The sequence below is a fragment of the Rutilus rutilus genome (genome assembly GCF_951802725.1).
Source record: "Rutilus rutilus genome assembly, chromosome: 12".
Classification (NCBI taxonomy): Eukaryota; Metazoa; Chordata; class Actinopteri; order Cypriniformes; family Leuciscidae; genus Rutilus; species Rutilus rutilus.
Window position 1 is genome coordinate 12,645,077 of NC_140217.1, and position 11,567 is coordinate 12,656,643.

An 11,567-nucleotide genomic window follows, 5' to 3' on the forward strand; every position below is an offset into this window, starting at 1 on the left:
ATTATTATTTTACAGTGGAGACTGGAGGGGATTTTGTCGGGAAACAAATGAGCTCAGGTTTCAGATTTAAAGGCCTAATTAAGTGTGGGTGTAGTCAGAGGAGGTGACAACTGCTTTGGATGGATGTTCACGTGATGTGGGTTCCAAACAGTGTGTTTGGGTTAACGTGGAAAAAAAAGTGGGTGGAAGTTAATTGAGAGACAAGTGAGTGACACGCTGTGTCGGGTTTTGGTCAAATGCACAAGCATTGTCCTACAGCTGAGGACAGGATAGCCTACTAATCACTTGATAGACGAAGGTATGTGAATGTTTTTGTTGTTTCTTACCTTGTTTAAAGTTTAATGGAGCTGCGCATTTACGGGGGCAGCATGTGACTTTTGAGCGTTTAGAATTCATTTCATTGATACAAAGTTGCCGCGTTTAAAACTTAAAAGAAAGTTTGACCATCTCAGGTTGATTATACGCGGTAAATTCCGATTGTGGATATATATATATATATATATATATATATATATATATATATATATATATATATATATATATATATATATATATATATATATATATATATATATATATAATATAATATAATATAATATAATTTATTATTATTATAACCATTGGCACATGAAACAGCGAATTTATTGATTAGGTCTTTATTATATTAATTATAACATTCTTGTCGTTTAGACATGAACAATGTTCTGAATGCATGGCTAGGTAAACTCCAACAAACGATAAAATATGCATTATTATTATTATTATTATTATTATTATACAATAATTTGTAGTTACAGTATTTACTAGTAACTTAGTTTTTCATTGTTTTTATCAATTAGCTATAATTTTTTTTTGTGGGGTTTTTTTTGTGTTTTTTTTTTTTGTGTGTGTTTTTTAAACATCTGGTCTGTATATCTGAATATTGCTTATACGTAATGTTATAATTTTAGCCTCCTTTGGAAATTAAGTCACCGTGGCCAATAGGCTATTACTTGTCACTTTTTAATACATTTTGGAAGTGTTTTCCAATACCCTTTCACATGTGTTAGAGTGTCAGTACTCTAAAGGTTTTATTAATTCACACATTTTACTTAAAGTTAGAATAGTCAGACATCTATCAATGATCATACCTCAGCTGAGATTAAAGTCTTTTATATTTTTGGGGGTGTTATGATAGTCTTTTCTGAAAAGTCTGCAGCAATGTAGCTGCTGTTTTTTTAATGGCCTACCTGTGCCACAAGTCTACAGAAAAACTTAATAATCATTGTATTATGCTAACACACCTCTATATCAGCGACACTCAGTGACTTCACTGGTTAAATAGTGGATTTAAAATTGGAATTGTCTGAGTACATAACTTTCACAACACATTATTCTAGTTATCTCTTGACCACAGAACCTCAGTCTTGGTTCTTTATGTCAGATAGTGACCTGCCATGACTTGTCCTTTGCTTTGAAGCTCCAATAGGGTGAGGTCGCTGATGTTGGCAGGCAAGAGAAGCTATTCAGGCCATTTACATTTACATGACAGGACATGACAAACATGAATTGAATGGTTTTCCCATGTTTGAAATACTGTCATATTATTATTATTATTATTATTATGCTATATGTCATTTTCATTTCATTTCTTTGGCAATATTTCATATTCAGTTAATATCATATGTAAAATCTTAACCTGTGGCTCACTTGTAATGCAGTGAAACGCATGTAATGTTTATGTACATCAAGCTGCGTGTTATTAAAATCTGGTGAGAAACCTTAGGTTCACAACAAGTTATTCAGTCTATTCCTATTATGCCGTCTGTTGGCAGTTAAATTTAGTTAAATAGAATCTAATATTTTTACCTGTATATATTTTTTTAAGGAAAGGTATTTTATTATGACAACTTATCTTCTCCTGTTTGTACTGTATGTGACATGGATCAAAAACACTTTTAGCCATTAATAGCTTTGTATGAGTTAGCCTTGATTTATAATATTTTTGTCATTAAAATATTTATTCACAATAAAATTTTCTGGCTAGTGTATTTTTAATCCTTTTTATGGAAAGAAAAAAAATATGCACAAATTAGTTTTTTTTAGAAATGGCGTTCATATTAATATATGTGCACTGAATATGTATAAACTTGACACCGGACAGAGGTAGATTTTTTTGCAACCGTGCTCTTGTTTCACTCAGGCAAAGTTCTATAATCATAATAATCTATCTTTATCTATAACTTCAAAATGCTTGGGAAATGCAAACATTTTATGTGGTTACACCACCTGATATTTTTAGTGTCATTACATTTTCAAAACTTTTCTGAATACAAATAGTGCTTTTATAAGAACTTGATGTGTTTTAAACAAATGTTTGTTTTTTTGTTTTTGTTGTTGTTGTTTTTTTCCGTATTGGGCACTTATACAGTAGTCAACATTTAAAGTGGATCAAAAAAGTTAATCAAAGTTGTCCTATAAGGCAAGAACGGGTTTTGTTCAAAATTCAGGTATAACTTGGATGAAAGGTTTTGATCCACTTCAAATGATGACTGCTGTATTTCCCTTAGGCTGAACATGAAACCATTAAGAGAGTGTGTGTGTGTGTGTGTGTGTGTGTGAACTTGTATAGTTTTCTTTGTGAGGATCAGTTTGTCTTTTAGACCATCCTAGTGAGGACAGAGTAAAGTGATGACCTTTTGGCCTTTAATTTGATTAAGAATAAGTTAAGGTTAGGGTTAGGGGCTAGGGATTGCATTATTTCAATGAATGTCCTCTCTATAGTCATACAAACGTGTGTGTGCATGCATATGTATTGAACACTGACACCTGCTGGTGCTGTGACGTGTATTTCATCAACAAGTATAACATAATGAAGCACTTCATTATGTCCAATAATGTAATGTGTTACAGTGTTAAACAAATGCAATTAATAACATGCATTGGTTATTGCATTAAATCTCAAAGGTTTTTTTTTACTCAAACATGTTCACCATATTTTGCTGGACTTTTATTTCATGCCATCTGCAAAACATTGTTTCTGATACTTCTGTTAGTCACAACTGAGGCCATTTACTTTAATGGTTGTCCCAATGTAAATGCCTCTATGATCCTACTACCTCCTCCTATCTTCTGCAGATCTGACAGGTCTCCTGTGTTGGTGGCAACATGAGTTGGAGCTTCTTGACGCGCTTGCTTGATGAGATCTCCAACCATTCCACTTTTGTGGGAAAGATCTGGCTCACTCTCCTCATCATCTTCCGAATTGTCCTGACAGTGGTCGGCGGTGAGACCATCTATCATGATGAACAGAGCAAGTTTGTGTGCAACACTTTACAGCCCGGTTGTGATAATGTATGCTATGATGCTTTTGCCCCTCTATCACACGTTCGATTCTGGGTTTTTCAAATTATTATGATCACCACACCATCCATTATGTACCTCGGCTTTGCCATGCACAAAATTGCTCGAATGGCTGATGACGAATACCGACCACATAAACGCAAACTGCTGCCTATGGTTCATCGTGGAGTGAGCCATGACTATGATGAGGCTGACCAGATGGGTGAGGAAGTTCCCATGATCTTGGAGGAGATTGAGCCATCTGAGAAGGATAGTAAAGCGGTATCTACAGCCAAGTCTGCTGCTGAATCCGACATTCCAGCTACGAAGCATGATGGTCGTCGTCGCATCAAGAGAGACGGTCTTATGAAAGTATATGTGTTACAATTAGTCTCTCGTGTTGCCTTTGAGATCGCCTTCCTTTTTGGCCAGTATGTTCTGTATGGTTTTGAAGTGGCACCATCATACATTTGCACTCGGAGCCCTTGCCCACACACGGTGGACTGCTTTATCTCACGTCCCACTGAAAAGACAATCTTCCTGATCATCATGTATGTTGTCAGTATACTCTGCCTTGTGCTGACTATGCTGGAAATCCTTCATCTGGGAATTGGTGGCATAAGGGATGGTCTCCACAATCGATCGACTCGGAGGTTCCCCGTACATAGGCCATCAACATCCACCATCTGTCATCGCCTTACCAATGCCCCACCGGGATATCAGGCTGTCCTGAAAAAGGATTCTTCTGGCAAGCTTAAGGCTGAGTTCCTGGGAGACTCAGGACGGGAGTCACTGGGTGATGACAACACTAGTCGTGATCTAGACCGTCTACGGAGACACCTGAAAATGGCACAGCAACATCTGGACAAGGCATACCACTCTGAGGAAGTAGGGCCTTCACATAGCAGCGGTCCAGACTCTAACAGCATTGCAGTTGAGCAAAACCGACTTAACCAAGCACAGGAGGGCTATGTCAGCGCTGAGGAGAAAGGTTTGTTTTGGGCTACACTTCATTCTTCCACATACATTTTTTTTTTTTAAATGAACTCCAACTAACTCGCCAAATGTGGGTAAAAATCAACCATGGTGTGCAATGCTTTGAACTCATTACGGTGGGGTCACATTTACCGTTGCTCTGTGAAATCTTGCGAGCAAAATCCATTATTTTATTTATTTTATTTTTTTCGTGAGGGTAAAAAGGTTTCCCACATAGATTTAGCTTATTTTCAATTTAGAATCATGCTGCAAATTTGCTTTGCCTATTTTATTTTCTGTGCAAGTTCATGACACTATTGACAGTGGACCTTTTCTTGCCCACAAATATATGCTGAAATATCGCTAATGTATCTACACCATTAAGGCGGTCGCTCACCGGAGGAGAAGCACAGCGTAGCGTTGCATGTAGGACGAGGTATCGCAAAGTGGACGTGCACATTCTATTGTCCGTTTGTGGTCAACAATGCAGCATCAGAGCACGCTGTCTTTCTATATCATCTCAACAGCTTTTCATTTATCAATTAGGTTATGTCAATGATACATCAAATGATTTAATTATGATACTTGCTCAGGTGGTTGTTGGGTTTTTATCTCTATCAGCTTGCAATGTATATCTATTGTTAATGAGAACATACAGGGCGTGTTTCTAGAGTTAAGCCATTCGGCATGGTAGCCCAAGCACACATAGTCATAGACCACTACTGTGAAGACATTCGGCAAGGTAGCCCAGGCACACATGGATATTAAAAACATGCGGTCTCATGGCTCTTAAAAGAAATAAAAAAATGAATACGTCTTGGCGTAGCAGATCTATTTTGCCAAGACCAAATACATTAACATTGTCATATCCATTGACAGGTAATGTCTGTACTGTATGTTATGTTATGTTATGATTGTAGGCTAGTTGCAATTAAATACAATCGTTGCTAACCTCAGTCACTGAACATTATACTGAATTACTGAATTAATTGGGAATCTCAATTAAAAATCCAGTAACAACAGCAATCTTCCTCCACGCAGCTGATTTCCCCTTTTTTTGTCTTTAAAAAATCTGTGGTTCGTGGCATATAATTCAGGGTATTTCCTAACTTCTTTGAGTTTTCATTGTCCTTTATGTTATCGTTATACTACTCTAGGGATGGGCAATGTCAGTCCTGGAGTACCTCTGTCCTGCAGAGTTCAGCTCCAACCCTAATCAAACACGCCTGAACAAGCTAATCAGTGTCTTTAGGATTACTAAGGCAGGTGAGGTTTTTTATTTATTTTATATCAGGGTTGGAGCTAAACTCTGCAGGACAGCAGCACTCCAGGACCGACTTTGCCCATCCCTCCATGCTATTGAGGTCAACTGAAGTGTCTTATGACCTGGTACATCCAGTAGGTGGCAGCACACGACAGTGAATGTTACCATGACAGGCAAAAGTTACATATGCTTTCGCACTGAGGTTAGTGTAATGTCTGATTAAATGCCACATATCCAAGACTTTTACGCATCACTATACAGATGTCATTGCAACGTTCCCAGTAAACCCAAAGCTTTACATGAGAAACATTTGTAGACGTGTATGTTCATGGGAATTTTATCATCATGAAATTATATGCTGGGGTATAATTTTGTCATTATGACATGATATTTTGGGGTATGAATTTCACTCATTATCAGACACCTTGGGAGTGAGGTGTTTCTTTAAATGGATGTCAATAGTGGAGAGGCTTCAATACACTGAATTCAGTAAGCTTACTTTTGTGAGGAAACGGTTGATCACTTTATGAATTTGCACACTGTGGCTAATTTTTAACATGTTTTCCATTTAAATATTCACTTTGAAATTTGCTATATTTGTAGTTTAAAACTAAATAAATGTTTTATAATAGAAGTTGCAGAATTATTCAACAGGTTGAATTCACTCTTTCATTTGTATGGTTTTCACAAACAGTGATTGACTGTCATAAAACTGAATGTGATTCAGTAATTCATTATCATATTTTATAATAAACATATTTAAATCTGTGATTTCTGATATTTTTGTTTTGGATAGAAGTTCTGAATGTGCAATAACTCAATTTATTAGCCAAAAAGGTAATTTCAAACCCTGTGCATAAGACATGGATAATTATTTCTAGTCAAATATGGAGTGCATGTCATAAGAAATTGCTTCAGAAAATGTTCTAATGTGATTTTTTTGATAATTGGTGGATATTTAATAAAATGTATATTTTTATTGTTTTCTGTTTTAAAGAGGCTCGTGCTTGAAGCATGTTTTCCTATTCAGCTGGCTCTCCATCAAAAACAAACCAACTCCATGCTGAGATGCACATTTTGGAGGGCAGTCGTTGACCAGATTTAGTGTTTTTCCTGTTCTTCTGACTCCATCGCATGGACTAACTCAAGAATGAGATGCAAATAATGGAGAGCAGTTATTGACAACATTTTGTGTGTTCTCCTCTAATTGCATATTAGGAAAAGTGTTATTTACAGTATTAAAACATAGCTGCCATATGTAATGACAAGAAAAACACCAGTTCATAAAATGCACACTACTGTACCATTATCTTCCAAGCATTACTTGCTCCCATGGTTTTATAACAACAACACGAGAAAAAGAAACATTCCCTGACTGTAATGTTGAAAATAATTTCATGATTGTTAATTATTGTCCATTTTAGCAAATTGGTATAAATTGAAGCCAAAAACTTCCTGTTTTGAACAAAAGTCTTCCTGTTCAGATCATTACAATGAAAGAAAGATATATCCTTGTCTAAAAAAAGCGTTTGTGTTTGGTTGTTGCTTTTGGTTAAAGTCTGCCTGTGTGTTCTGATATTTTTGTAACATTGTCCAGTATGTAAATGTCTTAAGTTATGGGAGGGTGCTTTTCAAACAGCACTGACATTGTATTTAGAACACATGATTGCAATACATGTGCATTTGACCAGATTTCAAAACTACAAAGACCCTGGAAAATGCTTGAATTGTTTATTAAAAGATTTCATTCTCTGTATTATTATAGAAATTAAAATTTGTGGTGCAAGTATGCAACATGGTGTTACTTTACTTTTGGTACAGTGTCTGTGTTTTACATTGGATTTTATTTTTTAAACTGGACTTCAGATTTTGCAATGACATGATATAGATGCACACTATTTGTGGATTTGTTGGTGATCCAAGTAATATTTAAAGGGATAGTTTAACCCTAAATGAATTTTTTTTTATTTTTTTTTATACTAGCCTATGGAAAACCCCATTGACTTAAATGGGGCCCATCAAGTGTTTGGTTAGCCATATTCTTCTAAATATATTTTGTGTTCAGCAGAAGAAATACATTTGTTTAATGTTTGGGACAACATGAGCAAATGATAACAGGATTTTCATTTTTGGGTAACTCCCTTTAACTGAAAGTTTTAGACCTTTTATTTAGTTTTACAATACTAAATGAATAGTATTTTGACAAAATGTTTGAAATCATGTGCACAAATTAGATGAAGGCTCTTTTTTACTGTTTTGATCAATTCTGTTTTCCTTAATTTGTAAGTCACTTTGCACTTCTGCTAAATTAATAAATATCAGAGGCTTAGAAATACCCGTTATTCTGTATTAATTGATCTGCATTTTGCATTTTGGCTGCCAGGTTGAGATTATAGCCATAAAATCCAAATCAGTGATGCATGACACTGTTTAATGCTTCTATAAAATGAATGTGTCCTTAGTTTCTTAACTTCACCAGTTATCAGTTTTATTATAATCAAAATGTTACAATTGTATGCAAAAAATCTGGCCTGGTAGGTCAAAGGTCTTACTCTATTGAATTATTGTAGAGCCATTCTTTTTCACTGTGCCCTTGAGCAATCCTAAAATGCTTTATGGGACTATCCAAGTAGTTTGTAGCTTGTTTTAAAGCATCTGCTATATAACCCATTGTGCTTTAATGCAGCGTTTCTCACCCTGGTCCTGGAGAACCCCCAACACACCACGTTTTAGTTGCACATTTGACTTGAAGCAGTGCTGCGCAGACCCATCGGTGTATGACATCAAAGCACCGCGAGAACGATTGGAGAGCAGACGGCTCTGTATGATTTCGAACTGGATAAATATTCTGAATGTTCCGATCCAATCTGACTTCTGACGTGTAATGCTGCCTGAATCATAATCATACACTGTTCATTCATTGGCCAGAGGAGAACTCTATTTTCTATTTTGTTTTTTGGGTAAAAATTAATAAAAAGAACTACATAATAATGACACGTCTCTTTTTCAAACATTTATTCTTTATTGACATATGTAATGTGCATTTTTTTAATTAGTGTACAAGGTTAAGATTCTTTACTCTGCAAATGGCGGTTTAATTCAAGTATAGGTTTCTGCAGGACAGTAATAGGAGTTACCAGATCAGGGGGCGAGGCCATAAACATAGGGGCGTTTTCACCACGTTACCTGATTTGCCCACGTCACAGTGAGGGTAGGGTTTAGGGGTGGGGTTGGGTGAAGGGCATAATTTTCATTGAATGATTTATAAACACCCACCAGTTTGAAAACATTGACAAATTTAGAAATTTAGAAACGCCCACTTTTGTTCCGCAGAGACCCCATACTCGTTTAATTTAGTACAAGCTGTCTTATTTGCATAAAGAAATTTAAAAAAGTTATAGAGCAATATTTTTACTAATTTTTGTATCAACAGTTGTCATGTTAATGAAGGTTAAAGTTTGATAAAGTTAAAGTTACAAAGAGGTTATCTATCTACAGTATCTTCTTAATCAACACAGCATTTAAAATAGCTGACTTGTGTTTGAAAAAACAACAACATTCTCACCCCTTACAGATAATCTTAAAGCTAAACAACTCTAGAGTGTTAGATGCAGTTGCACTCTTCTGGTATGATGTTAGGTAGGGTTTCGTACTTGAATGAGTATCCCCCGTCTGAGGTGGTGGTGAAACGGAGAGACTTCATGCTCTCTGGAACAGGGGCGCAGCACTGGTTGATCCCGAGTAGGGTGGTAGTGCGCTCAGTGCTGGAACAGTTGCCATGGCAGTAGTAAAATGTGAAAGCTTTAGGATGAACAATCCAGTTGTTCCAGCCAAGGTCCTCGAAGGAGATTTCGATCTGTTTTTTTCTGCAATCTGCGTCCTCAGAAGCAGGTCTCCTGAGATTTTCGATAGCAGCCGGTGACCAAGGGATTTTGGGCGCCCTGCGGGAGCGGTCAGGGCCGCTTGAGCGTGTGTGGAGGTGCAGAAAGGGTGTTTTATCTTCTGAATCATAGCAATTGCAGGATGGGCAACGGACCTGCAGCATGAAAGGGCCATCAGCCATGGCAATGTGGAGATGGGGAGCTAACTTATAGGTGGTCCAGCCATCAGGGCAGCGTTTGATTGGACTGTCAGATGCTTGGAGCAGCTCCTGGTAATGAGTGAGAATGAAAAGGGGTGCTGAGATGTTACTAGAAGCGATGGTCTCTCCAGCATAGAACCAGAAGTGGGCAGAGGTGATGACGGAGTCCTGGCTGTCCATAGAGGGCTGAAAGTAATAAGTAAAGTGACGGGATGCAGCGTCTGAGGAGTGATCAGGCATATCCTTGCATGTAGACTCTGAAAGTTAATAAAAAAGGTCAGAATGTGTATCAAATGAAACAATGTCAACATGGCAAGATAACCCTGTTGCTTTAAAATGTGATTTAATAATTAAGGCGGATCAATGTGTCCACGATAAAGAAAATGGTTTCATATGTTGTTGTTTTAAAAAAAAATCATTTAGATTGTATGACTCTAAAAATGTCATGTGGTGTAGGCTAACTATCAAGTAAAAAGTTTTCTTCCACATAGTGAGCACCTCTTAACCATAAAAAAAAAAAAAGTCCTATATTTCATTAGGTTTCGCACTTGTATTAACCTTGCATTGTCTTTAAAAGAGTACACATTTCTGTGTTGCTTCACACCACAAGATGATTTGACTGACAGAGTATTTAAAATCTTTATTTTAAATATGTATGATATGATTATAATAATATTTATAATATGTAGTTATGTTATTCATGTTGAAGCTGCAATATTTCTCTAAGAAAGCTATTGGAGCTTACCTGAGCTTGGGAACAGAATAACCTGTGAAGACTCCTGATGGTGTCTTCTTCCTACTCTTGTCTCCCTAGTCATTCGTGAAGCTACATGCTGAGCAACTCTGTTCACCGCTTGCCTTGTTGGTAGCTGCAGCACTGGCAGAGGAGGCTCATCCATCTCCAAACCTTCTAGGATCCGTCTTTTCAGCCAGCCAAGTACCATGTCACGCGGCAATTCATCTCCTTGACAGGCCTGGACCAATGGAGGTGAAAACAAAGCCCACAGCATCAGGGCACAAGCAAATGAAGACAAACAGCTGGTCCAGGTCAACATCCTCAAAACTCAACAGAGGATAAAGCAGACTAAATATGACAATTTAAAAAATAAAAATAAAATAAAAAACTATTTCAGGTAAAAGAGAGAGAGAGCTGGAATCAAGTTCAGCTAGGTTTAGTGTCTTCTCTCTTACAGATCTATGTTGTAGAAGAAGTCTGTAATATCTTCTTTTTTTTTTCTTTTTTTTTTACACTTTAGCAAATGGCAACTATTTGTTTGGGTTCATGCTATCACTGTCTGGACAGGATAAAACAGCTTTTGAGATTACAATTCTTGGATACGGTCTATTTCCCTGTTCCCTTGTCCTTGGAGGAAAATGACACAGTATAACATAATTTTAATTTTTTTTCACAAAAGTGGATCATGCTTTTATTCTTCCTGCTTAAAATGTTTAACCCATGTTTCTGATCTTAAATACAGAAGCCTACAATCTTTAGTATGGGAATGAGATGTTATTGAATTGTGCCTTATAAGTCAGAAGTGTCCAATCCTGCTCTTGGAGGGACACCTTAATGTAGAGTTTAGCCCCAACAGACTTGATTGGATGGAAGGAAAGTGTCATTGTTTAGTCAATGTCATGCTATTCTAAACCTTTATGTCTTCATTTATTTTGTGGACTTGTGGAAAAAATAATATATCTGAAGAATGTTGGTAACCAAACCATTTTGGTGACCAAAAAAAAAAAAAAAAAACATTTTATGTTTCACAGAAGCAAGTTTACAACATTGTAAAAAGTGCTATATAAATTAAGGTGACTTGACTTGAGAACATGAGGGTGAGTAAATAATTTCAGAATTTTTTGGGTGAATTATGTATTTAAAGGGATAGTTCACCCAAAAATGAAAATTCTATCATTGTTTACTCACCC

At 36.5% G+C, this 11,567-nt stretch overlaps 2 protein-coding genes across 2 annotated transcripts; one reads left to right on the top strand and one right to left on the bottom strand.

Annotated features, from left to right (window-relative positions):
* The first annotated feature begins 92 nt into the window (after positions 1 to 92).
* LOC311301002 (gap junction gamma-1 protein-like) lies at positions 93 to 7,894 on the top strand. The gene is made up of 3 exons (XM_084425799.1): positions 93 to 298; positions 3,118 to 4,312; positions 6,558 to 7,894. Exons 2-3 carry the CDS (start codon positions 3,148 to 3,150, stop codon positions 6,569 to 6,571), a joined length of 1,179 nt encoding a protein of 392 aa, XP_084281925.1. The 5' UTR covers positions 93 to 298; positions 3,118 to 3,147; the 3' UTR covers positions 6,572 to 7,894.
* Positions 7,895 to 8,567: 673 nt separating this feature from the next.
* On the bottom strand, positions 8,568 to 10,767 carry inha (inhibin subunit alpha). Its single transcript, XM_084426703.1, has 2 exons — positions 10,387 to 10,767; positions 8,568 to 9,898 (listed from the first exon to the last, which is right to left on the bottom strand). Exons 1-2 carry the CDS (start codon positions 10,694 to 10,696, stop codon positions 9,165 to 9,167), a joined length of 1,044 nt encoding a protein of 347 aa, XP_084282829.1. The 5' UTR covers positions 10,697 to 10,767; the 3' UTR covers positions 8,568 to 9,164.
* Between the last annotated feature and the right edge of the window lie 800 nt (positions 10,768 to 11,567).

What these genes read in the sequence shown, in the direction of transcription:
- LOC311301002 (XM_084425799.1), top strand. Translation starts at nt 3,148, where the DNA reads ATGAGTTGGAGCTTCTTGACGCGCTTGCTTGATGAGATCTCCAACCAT.
- inha (XM_084426703.1), bottom strand. Translation starts at nt 10,696, where the DNA reads ATGTTGACCTGGACCAGCTGTTTGTCTTCATTTGCTTGTGCCCTGATG. An exon ending in TATTCTGTTCCCAAGCTCAG is followed by an intron (nt 9,899 to 10,386) that starts GTAAGCTCCAAT and finishes ATTAACTTTCAG; the next exon opens with AGTCTACATGCAAGGATATG.